The 20,334-nt window shown below is 39.9% G+C and overlaps 1 protein-coding gene across 2 annotated transcripts in view; it reads left to right on the top strand.

Annotated features, from left to right (window-relative positions):
• Window positions 1-19,169, top strand: part of grin3bb (glutamate receptor, ionotropic, N-methyl-D-aspartate 3Bb) — a 57,973-nt gene extending 38,804 nt beyond the window's left edge. For both annotated transcript variants that reach the window (XM_040127868.1, XM_040127869.1), the window contains exons 3-9: window positions 7,343-8,435; window positions 10,087-10,232; window positions 12,454-12,569; window positions 15,857-16,008; window positions 17,264-17,428; window positions 17,909-17,976; window positions 18,285-19,169. In XM_040127868.1, coding sequence (XP_039983802.1) covers window positions 7,343-8,435; window positions 10,087-10,232; window positions 12,454-12,569; window positions 15,857-16,008; window positions 17,264-17,428; window positions 17,909-17,976; window positions 18,285-19,083 — 2,539 coding nt within the window. In that variant the 3' untranslated portion in view covers window positions 19,084-19,169. The remainder of the gene's footprint in view (window positions 1-7,342; window positions 8,436-10,086; window positions 10,233-12,453; window positions 12,570-15,856; window positions 16,009-17,263; window positions 17,429-17,908; window positions 17,977-18,284) is intronic.
• The last annotated feature ends 1,165 nt before the right edge of the window (window positions 19,170-20,334 follow it).

The raw sequence follows: 20,334 nt of genomic DNA, 5'->3' as shown, positions 1-20,334 counted from the left end.
AAAAAAACTGTTGTTGTAAATATATAAACTATAACAGTTAAGGTCTTAAAACTATTTTCGACTCAAATGATATGTAGTAAACCTGGAGCTTAGGGGCCCCTGGGGTTATCGGGGCCTACCTTAAGCTAACAGTCTTAAGATATGTTAGGAGGCAAATGCATATAAAGTTATTGTAAAAATGAGGATGTGAGTAGACACAAGCTGAAATGAAATAAATTCCGTTTTAGCTGCATGAGGAGAGTACTTACTATGTATGAGCCTGTTCTTATCTTCTTCATATAAGATTGACTTTACTGTGTCCTCATCCTTATGTGAAGTCAAAATAACTGTATCTCCAGTATATTAAAATATATTTTCAGCACAACATATTTCAACAAAACACAAACACAGTTAAATATGAAGTAAACATTTAAATACTGATGCACACAGACTCACTGCTGACAGCTTTCTGCTGAGTGTGAGACTATGTACCAAATTCTCAAATTGTTTCTGTTGGTCAATTAAAATTATTCCACATACTTCCCATGTCTCTCCCACACTTTATATAGTCTCCTAAAGGAATACTTTAACAATTAGAAAAAATAAACTGGTTTATGGTTAATGGCAGGTTATATTCCAGACTAATCAGGTCAGATACATGTGTCATTTTTACGCTTTAGGTTTTGTGTGTATTAAACAAAAGAGATATAACATGTTAATCAGAAAGATTGAGAGATGCTTGTTGGTGGATTTTGTTACCTTTGGGGTAATCCTGGCTAAACTAAGCTAGCTGTTTCCCCCATTTTTCACCAAGCTGACCAGCTTCCGGCTATAGCTTCACATTTACTGTACAGACATTAGAGTTTCAATCTGAACATCTAACTCAGAGAGAAAGAGGAGAAGTTACTTAAATATTGAACTGCTCGTTTAAGTACAACAATTGTGAGTTAATTTAATTTAATTTCATGAAACCTGTCTGAAATTTATAAAACAGATTTAATTAAAGTTGTGAGTGAACCACTTTTTTCTGCACTTTCGACGTACCAAAAATAGAAAATCAAGTCCAAAATAACTCAGATCTCTTATGTACAGAAAAAAACTTTAGGAAAATATTTAAAATGTAATTTTATACATTGATTAATATTGCACCTTCTCTCATCTTTCCCTCTAAGTGCATCTTTGAGGGAAAGTGAGGAGATCTAAATATTTTTCCTGTCTGTTCAGTCCTGCAACTCCTGCAGGCAGTCACAAACCAGTTACAGATTTTGTGCAGAACAGTTATAACCAGCTTTATTGCCTAAGGTCTCTTATCTTCTTTCAGTCATAAACAGATGTTTTGTCACTTTTCATTTGTAACAACCAACATATATTTTACAAAGAAAACATACATCAGCAGAGCAGGAGCACTGAGTGAAGTTTATGTTTCAGTTTTTATGTCCATATGGTATTATGTTATATATTTGATCATTTAATTACATATTACATGTTACATATTATTATTGTATTTATACAGCTATCTAGGTTCAGCTCTGAGAGTGTCCTTGTTGTTTTCTGGGAGTCTCCTGCTTATTTCCCTGAGAATATGTCAGTTTTTCAGTCACATGTCATGATAGACACACAGACACACATATTAATATACTGACATCAGTGGCAACAACTTGGATCTAAACTAGGTCCTGTGTATTTTCTCTTCTTGAGGCAAACCTCACATGTTGATGGAATTTCAGCAAAACTGTTGAATTAACATGACTGAAGTTACCAAAGATGACGAAAATCTGTTGGGGTGTGATGTTTGTTGATTGCCAATGCTGCTGTACAGCTCTCTCAGGTAGTCTGCAGTGATAACAACAGCGATGATCTCCCCAGGCAGATAGTAGTAGCGAGCTGGAGGAAACACTGAAAGTGGCAGGAAACACTACGAGCTGGAACACTGTGAGCTGATGGAAATTATGGAAGCTGAAATATTGGAAGCTGCAGGAAACACTGTTAGCCACAGGAAACACTGCGAACTGAAACACAAGCTGAAACACTGCAAGCTGAAATACTGCAAGCTACAGGAAACACTGCAAGATGAAACACTGGGAGCTGCAGAAAACACTGGGAGCTGAAACACTACAAGCTGAAACACTGTGAGCTGAAACACTGAGAGCTGAAACACTGAACTCCAAGAAACACTGCGAGCTGCAAGAAACACTGTGAACTGCAGGAAGCGCTGTGAGCTGCAGGAAACACTGCAACTTGAAACACAGCTGTAGGAAACACTGCGAGCTGAAATACTGAACTGCAGGAAACAATGTGAGCTGCATGAAAAACTGCGAGCTTTAAGAAATACTACAAACTGGAACACTGCAAGCTGTGGGAAACACTGTGAGCTGCAGGTCTGAGGAGGATAAAAAGTTTAACTGTTGCATTCAGTTTCCTGACAGAAAAAGATCAAACAAATTCCTAGTAAATGAAATTACTGTCAGACAGAGATAAAAACCTCTGAGGACAGATTATCCACTGCAAAGAAAAAATAACAAAAGAAAAGAAAGAGAACATGAAGAGAAATGTGAGAGATTGAATGTAAGTCAGTTCACAGACAGATTCATCATCTGAATGTAAAAATGTCTTTAAACTCTGAATACTTTCAGAATTAATAATCAGAAAAAAAATATAATATATAAAATACGACATCGTGTTCTGATGTTTGTTGTGTTAAAGTGAAACTATTGTCCTGAGAGAAGCACTTGGCCAGCAGTTTGAGATTTTGTTTCAAATTTCTCCTATTTCTACTTAAGTTCTTTATTCACAGATTTAAAATGCAAATTAAAGCAGGTGAATTGAAGCACTTAATGTTTCTGAACACAGAAACTGTGGAATCTCTGGATAGTTTAACCATTATACGTTCATGTTATGACCACCAGTGTGAATTATTTACAGTTTGTTTCTGTCGGATCAGGTTTTTGCGGTTAGTTTGTTGGACTCTAAAGTCCAGTTCTACCTGTTTATCATGTCACTGCTCTGTGCCAGAGGTGTATGGAACTGAAAAAATTGTTAAATGGTGCAAAAATATTCACATCAGTTCAAGTCTGTCAGTGAAAATCTTGTAGCGTCTAGATTAAAAGCTACTGAATAAATGTTTGTGCTCAAATATCTTATATCAAACAGGAGCTGCTTTTCGTAATTTATACAGTGGATTTGTGTATCAGAAAAACTTTGTTTATCTAATCATTTTTCTCTGTAAAGCTTCAGCAGATAGAGAAGACAAGACAAGACAAGCTTTATTTACAAAATACATTTCCTATGATGGACAAAACATAATGTGCTACACATGAAGAAGAAGAAGAGAAGAAAAAACAAGAAGAGAGAGCTAATGATAGTGATAAGAAGAATACTCATAACGATAACAACTAACAGTAATAAAACTACCAGTAATGATAACATTTCAATTTGGTTCAGTTTTATTAGTCATATGTAGGTTAACACAGGGTCAACGGTACAATGAAATGTGTTTTTAAAGAAAACAGGTCAGCTCAGAAATAAGACCTCTAGTCATATAAAATATAGAATATAAGATAAAAAAAAATTAATAAAGATGGGGTGAGATTTGACTAAAATATAACACTATATACATGAATGGAAATGAGGATTTATGTATAAGAGTAAAAGAGACGAGTGTATACATCTATTGCATATTGGTTATGTAGCAGTCCTGGTTCAATAGCATCATTAATGGTTTATAGTGTATTCTTTATGTAAGCTGGGGAGCAAAGAGTAGACAGTGCAGATAAACAGGTAAGCAAATATAAAATGTGTAATATTGAGATGTATTTAGATATATCAGAAGCCGGATGTGTGGCCATGCTCCTGTATGACCTACCAGATGGTAACAAAGAGAACAGTCTGCGTGCTAGGTGGTTATGGTCCTTGATGATGCTGTGTGCCTTCCACAGGCACTACTGGTTGAAGATATCCTAAGTGGCCGGGAGCCTGTTGCAATGCAATTGTTCCTGTGGAGAAAGGAAGCAGTGTTACAAACAAAACATATATTTATGGGCTAATGGCTGTGACAGCTGTTAGTGCAAAAGAGAGGACAATTTCCAAGATTAAACAAAGTTATCAGCCATGGTGCCTTGAACGCTTTGTTGCGCACTGTCAGAGTATGGACCGACCAGCGGAGGCACAGAGACACCAAAGTTCACCTCTTGGTATTTGTTAAGCATCTACAGGCTGTAGACAGGTACATAGCTGATGAAGTCACACACTAAATACCTAAAAAACACTGTATTTGGCTCCAAAATACAACATATAGGTGTTTCTCTCATTGTCACAGTTGATTATGGACGCAGTTGGTGTTGGGTGAGGTGGCTGTAGAAGGCAGAATGTATGTGGCAGTTCCATGGTGTCTCCATTGCGGTGTCTCAACTTTTCCAAACATACATGCGCAAAAAGGGAGGGAAAACAGAAACAAGCAATACAAAAGGAACAAACAGTCAATTACAGTACTTAAAACATTTTACAAATGCACCTGTAGTATATCTAGCCTTGATCCCCTCAAAGCCTTTAAATGCAGTGAGCCCTTAATGTACAGGCAGAAATGATCCCAAACTTGCTTAAATTTCCCTTTTGTGTTGTTTATTCTAGTTAACAAGTATTCAAAGGAAGCACATTCAGTCATAAATTTAACCCATTCAGTGGGTTCTGGTCTTTTCATGTTCTTCCAGTTTCACAAAAGAAGTCTTGCTGTAATATTGAAGCCTGTCAGTATTAATCCAAACTGTGCTTTGGGGACACCCTGTGGTAGAAGTGCTTTATCACCAAGAAGACCCAACTGAGGGGAGTCTGATAAGGGCTGTCTTGTCCATTCTCTAAGATTTGCCAGTACTTCCTTCAAAAAGGGAAGAGCCTTTGAGCATGCCCAGATAACATATAAGAATGTGCACGTTGCCTCCTTGCATTTCCAACACTTCCTATCTGGCACTTTCCTGCCAAGCACAGCTCAAAGAAATTACATGGAGCCACCACCCTGTGGGCTCACCACCCGGGTGATGCCCGTCCCTGGTGTCACAGACTAGCTCTAGGGACATGGAATGTGACTTCTCTGGGGGGGGACTAGATATGGGCGTAGCCTCTGATTTTATTCCAATAAATTTTAAACCCAGAGATTTCCGGAAATGCCTCAATCTCATTTAAAAATGAAGGTATTACCAGGATCCAATTTAGGTAATAAGGTATCATCTGTGTACAGATATAATTTATGTTCACACCCCCCACCCCATACCCCTATAAAGCCTGTGTCAGTTCTTAGTGCTGCAGCTAGAGATTCTAGAAATATAAAAAAAAGCAAAGGACTGAGAGGATTTCCTTGCTTTGAACTCCTTGTAAGTTTGAAGAAGGGAGACATTCTGCCATTAGTTAAAACAGATGCTTCAGGTGATGAATAAATTGCTTTAAACAATTTTAGGAATCCTTCTCTAAAGCCACACTTTTTCAGTGTATGTATGAGGAAAGCCCATTCCACCCTATCGAAAGCCTTTTCGGCATTGAGTGAAAAGGTGCCTCTGGGTGTGTCATCATTACCACTAGACCAAAAAAGATGTAATAACATCTAACATTGTCTGACGATGAACGCCCTTTAACAAAGCCAACTTGGTCCGTGTGTATTAAATGTGGCAATACTCTCTCTGTCCTTGTTGCAAGCACCTAAGTAAGTATTTTACTATCCACATCTATCAAGCTTATGGGTCTAAAGCTACTCGGGTAAGTGGGATCCTTCTCTTGTTTCAAAATCAATGTTATCAGAGCCTCATTAAATATGTCCAGCAATTGCCCTAATATGACTACTTTTGTATATACATCAGCAAATATGGGTGCCAGTATATCAATATATTTTATATAATATTCTACTGCTAACCCATCCATTCCAGTTATCCTTTGAGGGGGGGGTTAGAGAACATGCAAACTCCCTTGCTTCACCTTGACAAATCTTCAATTTTTTTTTATGTGCGAGTATTGCCACCACATCCTTTTTACTAGGGCAGGAGCTTCTTAATATAGAGATTTAGCCCATACATTAAAAATTTAATAAAAAATGTTTTGATTATTTTTTTCACACATTCCGCTGTTATTCTGACCTCAAGTCTCTCTTTTAGTACAACCAACCCCTTATGCGCCTGTAATGGTTAGCAGCATCCTGGACTGCCGCATTAAGCTACTCACAGTTTCTGGTGTTCTTATTAGCTATTTGACAAATGCTGACATTTTTGTCTTCCAGCTGTGACATTTGACCTTCAGCTTCCTCAAGAACTTTGTAGTATACCGCTCACGTCAGTTTGGAGTCCTGCATTGTCATGGTTGATGTGTTCAATATTGGCCTGCAGGGACCGTCAGTAATTTGCTAACCTGGCCAATTTCTTCCATGGCTTTTCCAAAAGAAGCTTGCATGGAAGACAAAACTTTTTTCATGCCTGTCTCATTCCCCTCACTGGGGTTGCTGTGGGATCTGCTTGTTTGGCATGCTGCGAGTCACTTGCCATGCTAGCTTAGCTCAGAGCTTGCTTCGCAGCTCTAGTCTTGGCGGTACACACTGTCTACATTGAACACCACTGGTGTTTAATTTGGATTAAGTAATTAAATAATTTTTACAGTATAAAGAGTATTCTATTGAATATCGAGGTAATCTGGTTATGCCTTTGGGTGCTTTGGTTAGGGCGGCCATGTCCCTCTGCGGTCCCATATGACTCCCTCACTTCATCTGTAGTTTTAATAGACAGGAATCAAGATGAGGCCGAGTTTGTTGTCTCTTTGCTCTTACCACCAAAAACTATTTCATCTCCCTTATTTAGTAGTAAAGAGTGAGAATCGTCCACTGGTGTTTCTCTCCAATGACACGGTACTTATGGTATGATGTTCCCAAGGGGCAGAGTATAAAGGTTAAACTAAAGGGGGCCTAGAACTAATCTGTGTGGAACGCCATACAATTCATTGAATGTTTTGGAGACAAATCTTTATAAAGTTATAACATCATAGAACTGAAGAAAATATCTTCTCAGAGTTAGGGGTGCTTTTTTTTATAGAGAACCTACTATCTAGAAAATCTGTTTAGAAATGTGAAACGATTTTGATATTATTTATTTAGATTACATTTAATATTTTACAGATCAAATAAAATAGAATAGAATTTTGCTGTATATCCGTTTTGTTATTTATGATGTGAAAACTTTGAACCTCTAAATCTCAAAGCCAACAAAGTCACAGATAAAACCTGATAATTCAATGGTCTCGACTTGTTGCATTGATCAACCAATGAAGCTACACCTCTACTCACAGGCCTCACCCCCAGCAGGTCTGTCTGTTACCTATTTCTTTTCTTCCCCTGCAGGTTTCTATCCAACACATCTTTCTCTGGTCTAACGGGTCCAGTCCGAGTCCACCAGAACCAGTCTCAGGTCTTCACCTCGCAGTTGTTCCACATCTGGAGCCTGCGCCGGGACGCTCTGGGTCAACCCACCTGGGTGACGGTTGGCAGCTGGGAGGGGGGTCAGCTGCAGGTGGAAGACCAGGGAGTCTGGCAGGGACCCAAACCTCGGCACAGGACAGACGGGACAGGCGGGAGGACCTTGGGCCGCTGGAGGGCAGGGATGCCCGTGGTGGGCAGTCGTGTTCGGGTGGTGACACTGGTGGAACATCCTTTTGTGTTCACGCGGGACGTGGATGATGAGGGCAACTGCCCGGCTGGTCAGTTCTGCCTGGACGCCGGGACCAACAGCTCAGAAACTCTGGAAAGGTTCTTCAGGCAGGTGGCGGGTGGAAACGTCAGCTTCCTGCCTACACAATACAGCAAGTGTTGCTATGGATACTGCATCGACCTGCTGGAAAAGCTGGCAGAAGACCTGGGCTTCGAGTTCGACCTTTACATTGTTGGAGATGGGAAGTATGGCGCATGGAAGGGGGGCCGCTGGACTGGGCTTGTTGGGGATCTTCTGAATAGACTGGCGGACATGGCTGTCACCTCCTTCAGTATCAACTCAGCTCGGAGTCGGGTGATTGACTTCACCTCGCCCTTCTTTTCAACCAGCCTGGGCATCCTGGTGCGCAGTAAGGACACAGCAGCCCCTATTGGAGCCTTCATGTGGCCCCTGCACTGGTCCATGTGGGTGGGCATCTTCCTGGCATTGCACATCACTGCACTCTTCCTCACACTGTACGAGTGGAAGAGTCCATTTGGAATGACACCTCACGGACGCAACAGGATGAGGGTGTTCTCATACTCATCAGCTCTAAACCTGTGCTATGCCATCCTGTTCGGACGCACTGTCTCTTCCAAGACGCCAAAGTGCTGGACGGGTCGATTCCTGATGAACCTGTGGGCCATCTTCTGCTTGCTGGTGCTGTCCAGCTACACCGCCAACCTCGCTGCCGTCATGGTGGGAGAGAAGACCTTTGAGGAGGTCTCAGGGATCCACGATGCCAAGGTGAGATAATATAATATTTTTAAAATTCTTTAGATTTCATGTTTCTGTTCTCCAGAGACTCGTAGCGGAACCAAAGTTTGATATTTCATAGAAACCAAATATGTGTGAATCATGACATCTGTAGGTGAATGCAGGAGCTGAACTATCGCTCTGTTATTTACTGGTCTTTGGTGACCAGCAACAGCAGCCAATCACCGGTCTTATGGAGGTAGAAATATGTCTGCAGTGTTTCTACCAGAGTAATGGTTAGAGGTGGTAAAAGTTTCTCATCCCTGGGATCAGGACCTGATCATAGGATAGGGTCAAGGCTGTTCCTGTTTTTTTCCTGAGGATAATGGTCATTTATTGCATTGTTTTCATCTTTATCTGACAGTGGAAAGGAGGCAGTAAATAAGGAGAGAGAGACATGAATGATGACATGCAAGAAATGAAATCGGCCTCTCAGCCACCAAGAAAGAGAGTCAGAGCTACAAAATCTTTATTCATTCACTCTCTGCTTCCTGTCATAAAATTATTGCTGAATAAATTTCTTCTGTGGATCACTTGCCTTGCCCTAGTTACACTTTTAATTCAGCAGGTGATTGAAGGACGAAATACGTCTGAGAGTGTTTATACAGCCAGGGCTGCTGGGAGCTGGGGGGGGTTTAACTGGATGTCCATTTGTGTGTGATTAGCTTTTATTTTTAACGTGCAGAGACAAAGAGTGCAGCTCGGATCTGCTGCAGCCTCTCAGCAAACACTGAGATATTGTATGAATGTTGTCTGAATGTTGCCCCAAGATGTCCAGTAACAGTTCAAAAATAGTTTCAAAATAAAAGTTGAACCGTCATCCCTGACCGTTCCAGCAACGTCAAAGTAAGTTGTTACCATCTTTAGCAGGCCTTTTTATCTATTCTGTGGTTTATGTTTACACTGAGCGCTCTGCAGATTTATACAACCTATACATCAAGATGAACTGTGTATTACAGTATAAGCTCTTACCTGGTCCAACTGGCATCCTTGTCCTCTATGAGACATTTTAGCAACATGTCACTTTCAAGATAATCCTGATAATCAATAAATGTAACTGTCAGTATAAATGCTTTGTTCTGTGAGATAGAAACTGATCCGATTTCGTAAATATGGATGAAGCACACAGACTGACTTGGCTGTTCACATATGAAACATTTAAATTAGTTACGTGGAGAAAATCTGAGAAGAGGAAAAAAAATCTCTTTATCAGGATAAACTAAATATGTAGCAGCTCAGTGAAGAGTTAATTTGACATTTTTCCACATAAAAATATTACCTGAAAGAATATTTAGGTACTTATCATGTAACTTTGTTTTTGTATGTTTTACCAGAAGATTCATGTTTTTTAAGGTCCTGTAATTCCACATGAGATGGGCCAGGAATAAAACTAAACTAAACGCAGCAAACAAATAGTCTGTAACACCAAATCATATTACAGTGATTTTTACATAAACACACATCATTGCAGTTTTCTGTGAATGCCGTGAATCTTTAGTCAGACACAAAATCAGCATCTGAATGATGTTTAGTGAGTGTGAACAGTTTCTAATGTTTTCTGTAACTGTTACTGTAAACTCTGCAAATCATCTCTCTGTTAAAGCCCTCCTTTCATTCCTTTTCTTCTTCGGTGGTGTGTCAGCTGCACCACCCGTCCCAGGGTTTTCGTTTTGGAACAGTGAGGGAGAGCAGCGCTGAGGATTACATGAAGAAGAGTTTTCCAGAGATGCATGAGTACATGAGACTTTTCAACGAACCGACTACCCCTGAAGGAGTCGCCACCCTCAAGTAAGAGCCACCTGGTGGCTCTAGAGTCACAGTCATAGATCTGGCTAGATCTGGTTCTTGCCAGATCAGATATAATGTCACCATTTACTGTTGATGACTTTGTTTTTATGGTTTCACGTAGTTTTTTCAATATCATTGACTCATTGGGCCTCATGTAAGAACCTCTCAGACTAATGGACCTGTTCTTTAGTGACCCTCAGCACATTAGAAAGATTGCTGATTAAAGCTGATTCCTCAACTTTTAATGGGGACAGTTTGACTAAATGGAAACAAATATATGTGAACACAGACAGAATCCAATCTGAATGGAGCTGAAGAACAGAGATATCATCAGGATGTTTGTTAATGTTTGAACATGTTGATGAGTCTCTGTGTGTTTTCAGTCTGAATTCCATCACCAAAAATCCTCTCTGCTCACACAGACACAAGGTGAGTGTCAGCAAAACTTCAGTTTTTCCACTTTTCTGTTTGTGTTGATGTTAATGGCTGACTGGAGATTTGGACTTTCCGCTAAATTTCACCCAATCACAACATTGTCTGTGTGAGTCAGCCAATCAGGAGGTGGAGGAGAGTCTTTTAATACATAAAAACATCAGAGTCACTGACCGACAGCAGCAGGGAGCTGACTGGCTGCAGGAGATGTACCTGTGTCTGATTGGCTGCTTGTAGTTCAAACACCTGAGCAGGTGAGCAGCTGTTTGTTGCCAACAGAATGATCCACATGGAGGAGTTTACGAAGGCTGTCTTTGGCTTTTATGGAGCACGTCCTTCAATCTGTTTGTCCTTTGAAAGTTCATAAAAGCAACTTGGATCTAAGTAACAATGTTGCTATTATTTGCCAGTTGTGGTTGTCAGTGTCAACAGTGGACAGTGTTGCTATGTGTTGTTGTTGTAACCATGTTGCTCTGTGTTGAAGGACAGTAATGGTCAGTAGTTTTTGTGCTTGCTGTAGTTGCTGTCAGTAGTTGCTGTCAGTGATTTCTGTTGTTGCTGTAGCTGCTGTCAGTAGTTTCTGAATGTTGCCAGTTGCTGTTGTAGGGGATTTTGTAGGTACAACAGCTTATCAATTTTGGCTATCAGAAATAATAATTATATTAAGTAATAAGATTTGATTTACATTAAATCCACCTCAGGGCACCAACCTTAGAAAGGGAACGGATAGCCAAGTCACTGATTCAGTCTCAAAGTATACTATCAATTTGGCAAACAAAAGCAAAATACTTTACACATAATGGGAGCTGGGTCCACATGGTGTGAACAAAGGAAACTGAAATCAAGATGGCGGAATCAAAGATGGCCACTGAGACCGCATGTCATATAAGGAGGAGAAAGTGTGTCTCTTTGTTTAAGGCCAATTCATGTAGGATAAAGGTGCCAGGTTAAAAAAGAGGTTAGTTATTACATTACATAGTTATAACATACTAACATCAGTTTAGCGGTGTGGCTATCCAATAATCTAACAATAAACAGTAATAACAATAAGGCTCAGTGAACACCTTCAACCAAATTAATACAGATACACTGGTAAAAGTGAAACAGTCCTGTGCTTAGTTGTGGTATGCTATGCTATGCCTGGTCATGTTAATGTTACCAAGTCCAAGGAGGGAGAGGGCCTTTCAGATGTGCTGCTTTGTTTAATCCAATGAGCTGCAGGCTTCTGTGGCTTCCTGGTGGGGTATAGGCCCGTCTTGATGTGTGGCTTCTGTGTTTCTGAAGAGATCGGTGGTTGCTTGGTTGTTCTCCTTACAGAGTTAGCCACTTGAGATCAACTCTGCTTCGTGGCTCCTGTTGCTTGTAAAATCAGCTGGGATACCTTGTGTCGTAGCTGCTGATGCTAAATTAAACTTGTTCTCTATTTGTTAATCTTAGGCAGGCTGTTGTGTTGCTGCCGGTAGAAAAGGTTCAGTGTAGCAGTCTTCTCCGAGCAGGCCTGCAGAGATCACCTGCAGAGAAGAGAGCAGCTGCCCCTGCAGTTGGGGTGAAGAAGAGAGGAAACAAAGGGAGCATTGGGGTTTTGTTGACCTGGTGACATCATGGACCATAGGCAACATTGTAACTGGTTGTTGGGTCCATAGGCGGAGATCATGTATACGTGTGAGGCCTGAGGAATTCTGGGAAGTTGAGTTCAGTTTAAATCACACAATGAATGAATTCATCAATGGACACCCAGGAGGGCCCTAAACTGTAATTTCTGTAGTAACCATGTCTCTCTGTGTTGAAGGACAGATCCTCCTCAGCTCGATGCCTTCATCATGGACAAAGCTCTGCTGGACTACGAAGTTTCCATCGACGCTGACTGTAAACTGGCAACTGTCGGGAAACCATTCGCCATTGAAGGTAACTGAGTGTGTTTATACTGCTGTACTTCAGTCTTTTTGAGGACCAGTGTGAAGTTTAGACATTGGGACATTTTTGGACAGTGTGGACATTTTTTTACAGTCCCTTACTCTTGATTGAACCTTCAAATATATTGTGTGAGGGGTCAGAGCTGGTTTCAGAGTTCAGGTTAGAATCAGGTTCACGTTTATGTTAGTAAGGTTAGGGAAGGCATCATGTCAGTCAGCGTCCTCACAAGTATTTAAGTGCAAACATGTCTTTGTGTGTGTTTCTGGGTTTATCTTCAGTTAAATTTTGTTTTCAGTTTTGAAGGTTTTCTTTTCTTGAAACGTCTTTCATTACGTTTCATTATCCACAACATCTTTACCAATCAAATCAGAAGGACAGACTCCTTGCAGTTTAAGATTCAGACACAATTTGTAATTTTGCCCCTGTACACCACTACAATGGATTTGAAAATAAGATATTTTCAGAAGCTCAAAAGTAAATGGACAATTGACTGCCAGTTTCATGGCCTTGGTCTGGCCTGTTCCCTCGTTACTTCATAACAAATTATTCAGATAAAAGATCTGGAGTTGATTCCAAGTGTAGAATTCCGTTTGGTAGTTTTTCATGGGAATTCTCATTATTTGTTCAAAAGAGGTGCAAGTGAAGGATACCATCAATATGCTGAAAAAACAAAACAAACCTATCAGACAGATAGCAGAAACTTTAGGAGTGGCCAAATCAACAATTTGGTACATTCTTAAAAAGAAGGAATGCACTAGCAAGCTCAGCAACAGCAAAAGGCCTGGAAGACCATTGAAGACAACTAAAGTGGATGATTGCAGAATTCTTTCTTGGTGAAAAAAACCCTTCCTAACATCTAGCCAGGTCACAAACACTCTCGAGGAGGTAGGTGTATCATTGTCAAAGTGTACAATCAAGAGATGCCTTCATGAATGTAAATACAGAGGGTTTAGCACAAGGTGAAACAACTGCTAACACTTAAGAACAGAAAGTCCAGATTAGACTTTGCCAGAAAACATCTAAAAAAAACCTGCCCAGTTCCTGGAACGAGATTATTTGGACAGATGAAACCAAGATTAACTTCCATGGCTCATGATTCAAAGCATACCACATCTGTCAAACATGGTGGAGACAGTGTTATGGCATGGGAATGTATGGCTGTCAATGAAACGGGGTCAGTGGTGTTTATTGATGATGTGACTGCTGATAGAAGTAGCAGGATGAATTCTGAAATGTATAGTTCTGTACTATCTGCTCAGATTCAGCCAAATGCTGCAGAACTGTTAGGATGGTGCTTCACAGTTCAGATAGATAATGACCCAAAAAGTACTTTGAAAGCAACCCAAAAGCCACGCAAGGAAAAAAAGTGAATATTATTCAATGACCAAGTCACTAACCTGACCTCAGCCCAGTTGAGCATGCTTTTCACTTTCTACAGACAAAACTGAGGGCAGAAAGACCCACAAACAAGCAACAACTGAAGGCAGCTGTAGTAAAGGCCTGGCAACGCATCTCAAATGAAGAGACTCAACTAATTCATCATCTAACTTCATCCAGTCATTGACTGAAAAGGATTTTAATCCAAGTATTAAAAATAATCCTTATATTTACAATTATGTTGGTTTGTCTAATTACTATTTATAAAAATGGCTGTAATTCCTAAACGGTTAATGCGATATTTTTGTTAAAACCCTAGAATTACTTCTGGGCTTCAATTAAATCTTACGGTTTTGTTTAAAATCTATTGTGGTGGTGTACAAAATTACGAAAATTGTGTCACTGTCCAAATACTTATGTACCCAACTGATCAGCCACAAAATTAAAACCATTGACAGGTGAAGTGAATAACATTCTTCTTCTTCTTACAATGACACCTGTCCAGGAGTCATTGGCACCCAAGGGTCATTGATGCACATGGGGAGTGAAGGCTGGCCCATGTGGTCAAATCCTACAAGAACAGCTACTGTAGTACAAATTGCTGAAAACCTTAATGCTTGCTATGATAGAAAGCTGTCAGAGCAAAGAGTGCAAGGGCCAACCCACACAGACGAGCCCTGCTGATTCTCTTTCTTACCAGCTTCCAGTCACTTTTCAACAGGATGAACAAAATAACACTGAGGATTACTACGCACAACATGGATAGCTATGTGACAATCATTACAGAGAGTTGGCTGGACAGCACCATTCTCAAAGCAGTCATTTGTGTGTCTCTGTCAACATGGGGGGGGGTCCTTATATGGTGGTGGGGGGGGGGGGGGCTGTTGTCTTATGATCTGTCAACGAAAATGTGCTCTACATAATAATGTAGGTAGAACATTATTATTAGTTTAAGATGTATTGTTATTGTACTATCTAATTTCATTCACAGATGATAAATAATGTTGTATTTGTATCTTTACTTAAGGGTGTAATTATAATATAGTGTTTGTTGTGAGCAACAGGAGTTCATGATCCATCCTGCATTAATTCAAGCATTAAATCATCATTACACATGTATATGCTTTGTACCCTAATCATGAATTGAGTTACTGAGTTTTTCTGTTGGAAGACAAAGAACCAAAGTGTGAAGAGATTTAACTGACAGAAGAGTCTGAGTCTGGGATTTCAGATTTATTGGGGTTTTACTGAAGGAAATTCTGAGATGATCAGATTTGAACTTCTGGAAGTCAGACCTGCGGTTTTCTCTGATCTGTGTGTCATCTGCATAGAAACAGACACTGATTTGTTGCCTTTGAAATATTTGACCTTGAAGTAGCAGACAGAACCTATCTGTTAGCCTATTTTAGCACAAAGACTGGAAGCAAGGGGAAACTGCTAGTCTAGTTTAGCACATTTTATTTTGTCGCTATAAACCTACATGTTGGACTGTTCCTTTAAAATCATGAAGAGGTACTGTATTTGATTAAAGATAGACGTTTTTCTTTAATTAGACCTTCATGTTGTCCTCCCTCTAAAATAAATATTGTTCACACCGTCAGTCTGACCCTTCTCTGTCTTTTAATTAATCTATTTAATTTGCAATTTTTTTGTTTTAATCTCACTCACTCCTCTTTCTTTTACCTACAAGTTTTGTTTATATTGAACTGTTCAGGAATCAGTGTTTGGTTTTTCATCCATTTCATAATCCTGCAGCTACTTCTTATTGCCATCATTATTTACTGTTGTTTATTGATTATTGAATATTGTTTCCCAGTTACGGTATGAGCCTGTTGTATATTGATTGTTTCCAGGTTACAGTATGGGCCTGTTGTTTATTGATGATTGATTATTGTTTCCAGGTTACGGTATCGGCCTGCCTCAGAACTCTCCTCTGACGTCCAACATCTCAGAATTCATCAGCAGATATAAATCAGACGGATACATGGACCTGCTGCACGACAAGTGGTACAAAGTGGTTCCCTGTGGGAACAGAGTTTTCGCTGTTACTGAGGTCAGTCTACATGAATTATATAAACTATATTTAAATATAACTAAAACCATATGTGTCTGTCTGTGTTTATCTCTGTCAATCATTTATTCAGGTTTTTCCTTTGTCACCCATCTGTATGTATATGTATATATATATATATATATATACACATATATACGTATGTAGATTGACGGGCTGATGGATGGATGATGGATGGATGGTGGATAAACAGAAAGATGGATGACGGATGAATGTGACTAGACATGGAAACATGTTGGTGTTAAATTGAAGAAATTGATGTTTCCGAGCTTCTCACCAGTATCACTCTGTCTTCATCAGCAGATATTTTCTCAGCTGTCTGAACTGTAGCTCAATTTCTAAACCAACATGTACAAGAAGTGCTTAAATATTTGTTTGATCAAGGTTTCAAGGCAACTTGAAAATGCTGACGAAGACTATTGAACATAGTCAAAAGCTCCAGAGATTGTTTTGTCTACTGTTGTTTTCAAGTTGAAGACCGAACTTTTAAGCTCAAACATGACCCAGTTTGTGTTTGATGTCGTAAGTCTGTGTATATAATCTGTGTGTACAGTCCCTCATTATAAGTGTAGTTGTACTAATAACAGTAGTGCAAGTGTAGTTATGTCCAGCTGTTGAGTGTTTAGTTGTGTACCTGTGTGTTCAGGCGTTTAGGTCACACTGACTCACTGACACAGTCTGAGGATTCACTCTTTTGCATCTTGATCCACTTAATCTTGAGACTGACCTATTTCAGCTTGAGCTGGAATCTGCAGCTGGAATCTATGTGTTCAGCTCCAGATTGACTAAAACAGCAGCTCGACACGCAGTCAGCTCCTGGACTGAGACTCCACTTGCATTCTGGGAGTGAAAGTGAGCTTAGCGGGAACAGGTCAGTGCTAGGATTTATCTGAGATCACCGAGTTTAGAAAATCAATGATAACGTAGTGCTCTGAATTTACTTCAACTCCACCTGAAAATAACTATCACTAAAAACATTACAATGTCTGGGTGGTGGTTTTCAGTCTCTTTGTCGTGGTTGTTTTTCTTTGTGGTGGTTTTGAGTATCTTTGACTCCAGCCTGTTGAGTCTGTTTGATAAAAACATCAAGTTTCTTTATTCTAGAAGTGTTGCTTAGTTTTGACCCTTCATAGCTGTTTTCTTTCTTCATCCATGCAGGTGCAAGTTTTTGTAGAACCTAAATGTTTCTGTCTCTTCAGATGGGGATTATTCCCTTTTCTTCTTCTGTCTCTGTCAGACTCTTCAGATGGGGATCAGTCACTTTTCAGGACTCTTTGTTTTGTTGTGTTTTGGAGTGGGCGGAGCTTTGCTGACTCTGGCAGGTGAACATGGTTTCTACAGACTGGTCCTACCACACATCCGCCGCCGACAGAACCTAAAATACTGGCTGCACACCTCACAGGTGAGTGTCAGAGTGTATTTGTAAGTTCAGTATAGATTTATATTGTCAGATAAACATAAGTTGCATTGATTTGGTTCATACCCCTGTCAGAGGACACCACCAAGCTCCATTCAGGAATCTGGTAATGTAATGACACACCTGGTAGAAGATCATACTTACAACTTCTTCAAAATCTTCTGGTAAATTCAGCACACATACAAATATAAAATATAGTTTATTTAAACTTTGGAAACTGATCACAGACCAGCCTTACTGAAACTGTCCCACCCCTAAACAATTTAGTAAAATTCTCAGCTTCATGTGTTCCAACAAATCGATCAGTTTCTATCATAAACAGCTCCTGAAGAGCTGATGAAGTATTGAGGTGTTGAACAAAGATGTGCTAAAGAGGTTCTGAATGGTTCTAATGAGGTGCAGAAGTTTTGAAGCAGCTGTGCTCTTCAGTGATACCAACAAACTGACTGTTTGTGTGTTTGGCAGAAAATTCATCGAGCTCTGAACATGACGTATGAAGATGTGAAGAGGCAGCGAGCTGAGAAAGAAAAAAGGTCTGTAACTCCATCATACTTGCCTCTGATCATGGGAGTATTTTACTGACAAATGTAAAAATGTGTGAATTAGACACAGATCAGAGTTGGTTTATTTTTCTAATAATAGACTGACAGTGATGAAACTAAATGAGTTAATCTAATATAGAAAAGGTGATGAAACAGTCTCAACTCAGGGTCCACTTACTTGCTCATTTTGAGGCTTTTGACTGTATCACATGGGCCTTATAAGTAAATATTTTTGTCAGTGTATCTGTGGTAAGGAACGAACTATTGATAGAACTTCTTGTTTCTCTGTTTGTGTTCAGCTGTAACCTGCAGTCAGGTCTCAAGCCTCAGCCCCCCCCTGGCCCCCATGCCTCACCGGGACCTGGAGCCTCGGCCAAGTGGAACAACGAGACCAGTAAGGATGCCGCCACCACTGCCGTTGCAGCCACAAAGGATGCCCGAGACTTCAAACGAGTTCACTTCAACCTAGAGACCCTCAACACCCGCCGCCTGCTCGCTCGCATCGCTGCCTGTGACACCAAGGGAAGCGGGGCTCAAAGTGAGATGGAGGGGCCAGCCAAGCCAAAGGTGGGGCACAACAGCAGACTGTGTGAAAACGGAGGACCAGCAGCTTCGTTTGCCAGCCTGGTGCTGTCCCTCCCCTCCTCATCCTCCTGCTCTACCTCTGCGCGACCCAATATCTCTGTTCCTCCTACTGCAACCGTAGCCCCTCCCCCAGAAGTGACAGCCCCACCCCCTGCTGCAGTGGTACCTCCCCAGCCCGGTGAGCTGCAGGAGCTGCAGGACCAGATCGAACAGATGAGGGAGAAACTGAGGACGGCTCTGGCCAGGAGGGCTGAAATTCAGACCACTCTGGCCAAACCCATCGCGATGATGACAAACAACCCAACTCTGGTTACCACGTTGACAACAGCAACAATGACAACGACAATGATAGCAACAACGACAGGAGCCCCACCCACCCTATTACCCACTGTTGCCCCGGCAACACCCCTCCCTGCCAACGTGAAGTGTGTGACAACCATGACGGACCCGCCTCACAAAGTCCTGTCTAAAGTTCGGCCCCCAAACAGCAGACTGACTAATCAGAGGAGGTGATGCACTCTGTTCAGGTCACATGATCCTCTGCACACAGCGGCCATTTTAATCAGCTGAGAATTAAATAAATTAAACTTTTATTTTAAAATGCCAGAGTCAACCACAAAGAACCTGACTGGACAGAATACAGAACAGTTTGTTACTAATGCCTCAAATCTGATTTTTTCTTCAACAAGCAACTAGATCAGACAACGGGGTCAGACTATTTCAAATCTCCTCAAAAAACCACTTAATCCATTCAGGTACAATTACAAATACGATACATTATTAATAATAGTAATTATTAATTATTATTAGAATTATTAGCCATTACTATATCTATTATAAATTTGGGTACACCTGGAAATTTGCACCTTACTTGAAACATTAAGGCCCTCCAACAAGTAATTATTAACATTTTCCCCCCTATAAACTCCTTAAACCAAAAACTCTTAGTAAATTCCAATCTGTTAATGTATACTTTAATATTAACAAACCCTTAAAATCCCATTGATTTTCTTTGAAATTGAGGTGTTTTAAAGTCATTTCGTTTTTTTAAATTAATGGAAAAAATTAAGAACCTCTGACTACCAAACACTGCAATTAAGATGTTCTTTGTTTTCAGGGGAAAATTAATATTATTTAATGGATTATCAGCAGGGTTTAATGGCTTCTTACTTGTTGAAATGCCCCTTAAAGTTGGCCAAACAACATGAAAATCATCTCTTAAATGTTACCTGAAAGGGGCCTTGAAATAATCTGAAGGGGTTTGCACTCCTTAAAATCTTTAATGCATGCAGATAATCCTTCTGATAATCCCCTGAATTTGCTTTTTACTTTAAAACTGTGCAGAAAATCTATTAAAAATATCTTAATAGATTACAGTCCATTAATTTATCTATTTGTTTTTCCCTTTATAATGTTTTTTTACTTGTAAAAAACCTCTTAAACCAAGAAAACAACTTAATATATTTTAATTTTTGCGATTTAAATACTTTAATATCGTAATGTTTAAAGACATATTAATAGATTTCAGGGGAAAATGAAAGATTAAGGGGATTGTTGTTTCATAGTGAGTACGAGCTAATTGACCACATAGAGGTTAAAGAAGTCAGAGTATAATATAATATTAGAAGTCACTTTACAAACATTTGGAGAAAATTAGGAACAACAGAGGATCTTAAAATTGAGCCCTGAGGTATACCAGATTTCTCGTATTTCTTTCTTTTAAAAAAAAAAAAAAAATCAGATTTAACACATTATTGGTTTGGG

This window comes from Xiphias gladius, chromosome 6, assembly GCF_016859285.1.
Source record: "Xiphias gladius isolate SHS-SW01 ecotype Sanya breed wild chromosome 6, ASM1685928v1, whole genome shotgun sequence".
NCBI lineage: Eukaryota > Metazoa > Chordata > Actinopteri > Istiophoriformes > Xiphiidae > Xiphias > Xiphias gladius.
This window is presented reverse-complemented; position numbering and strand designations above follow the sequence as displayed.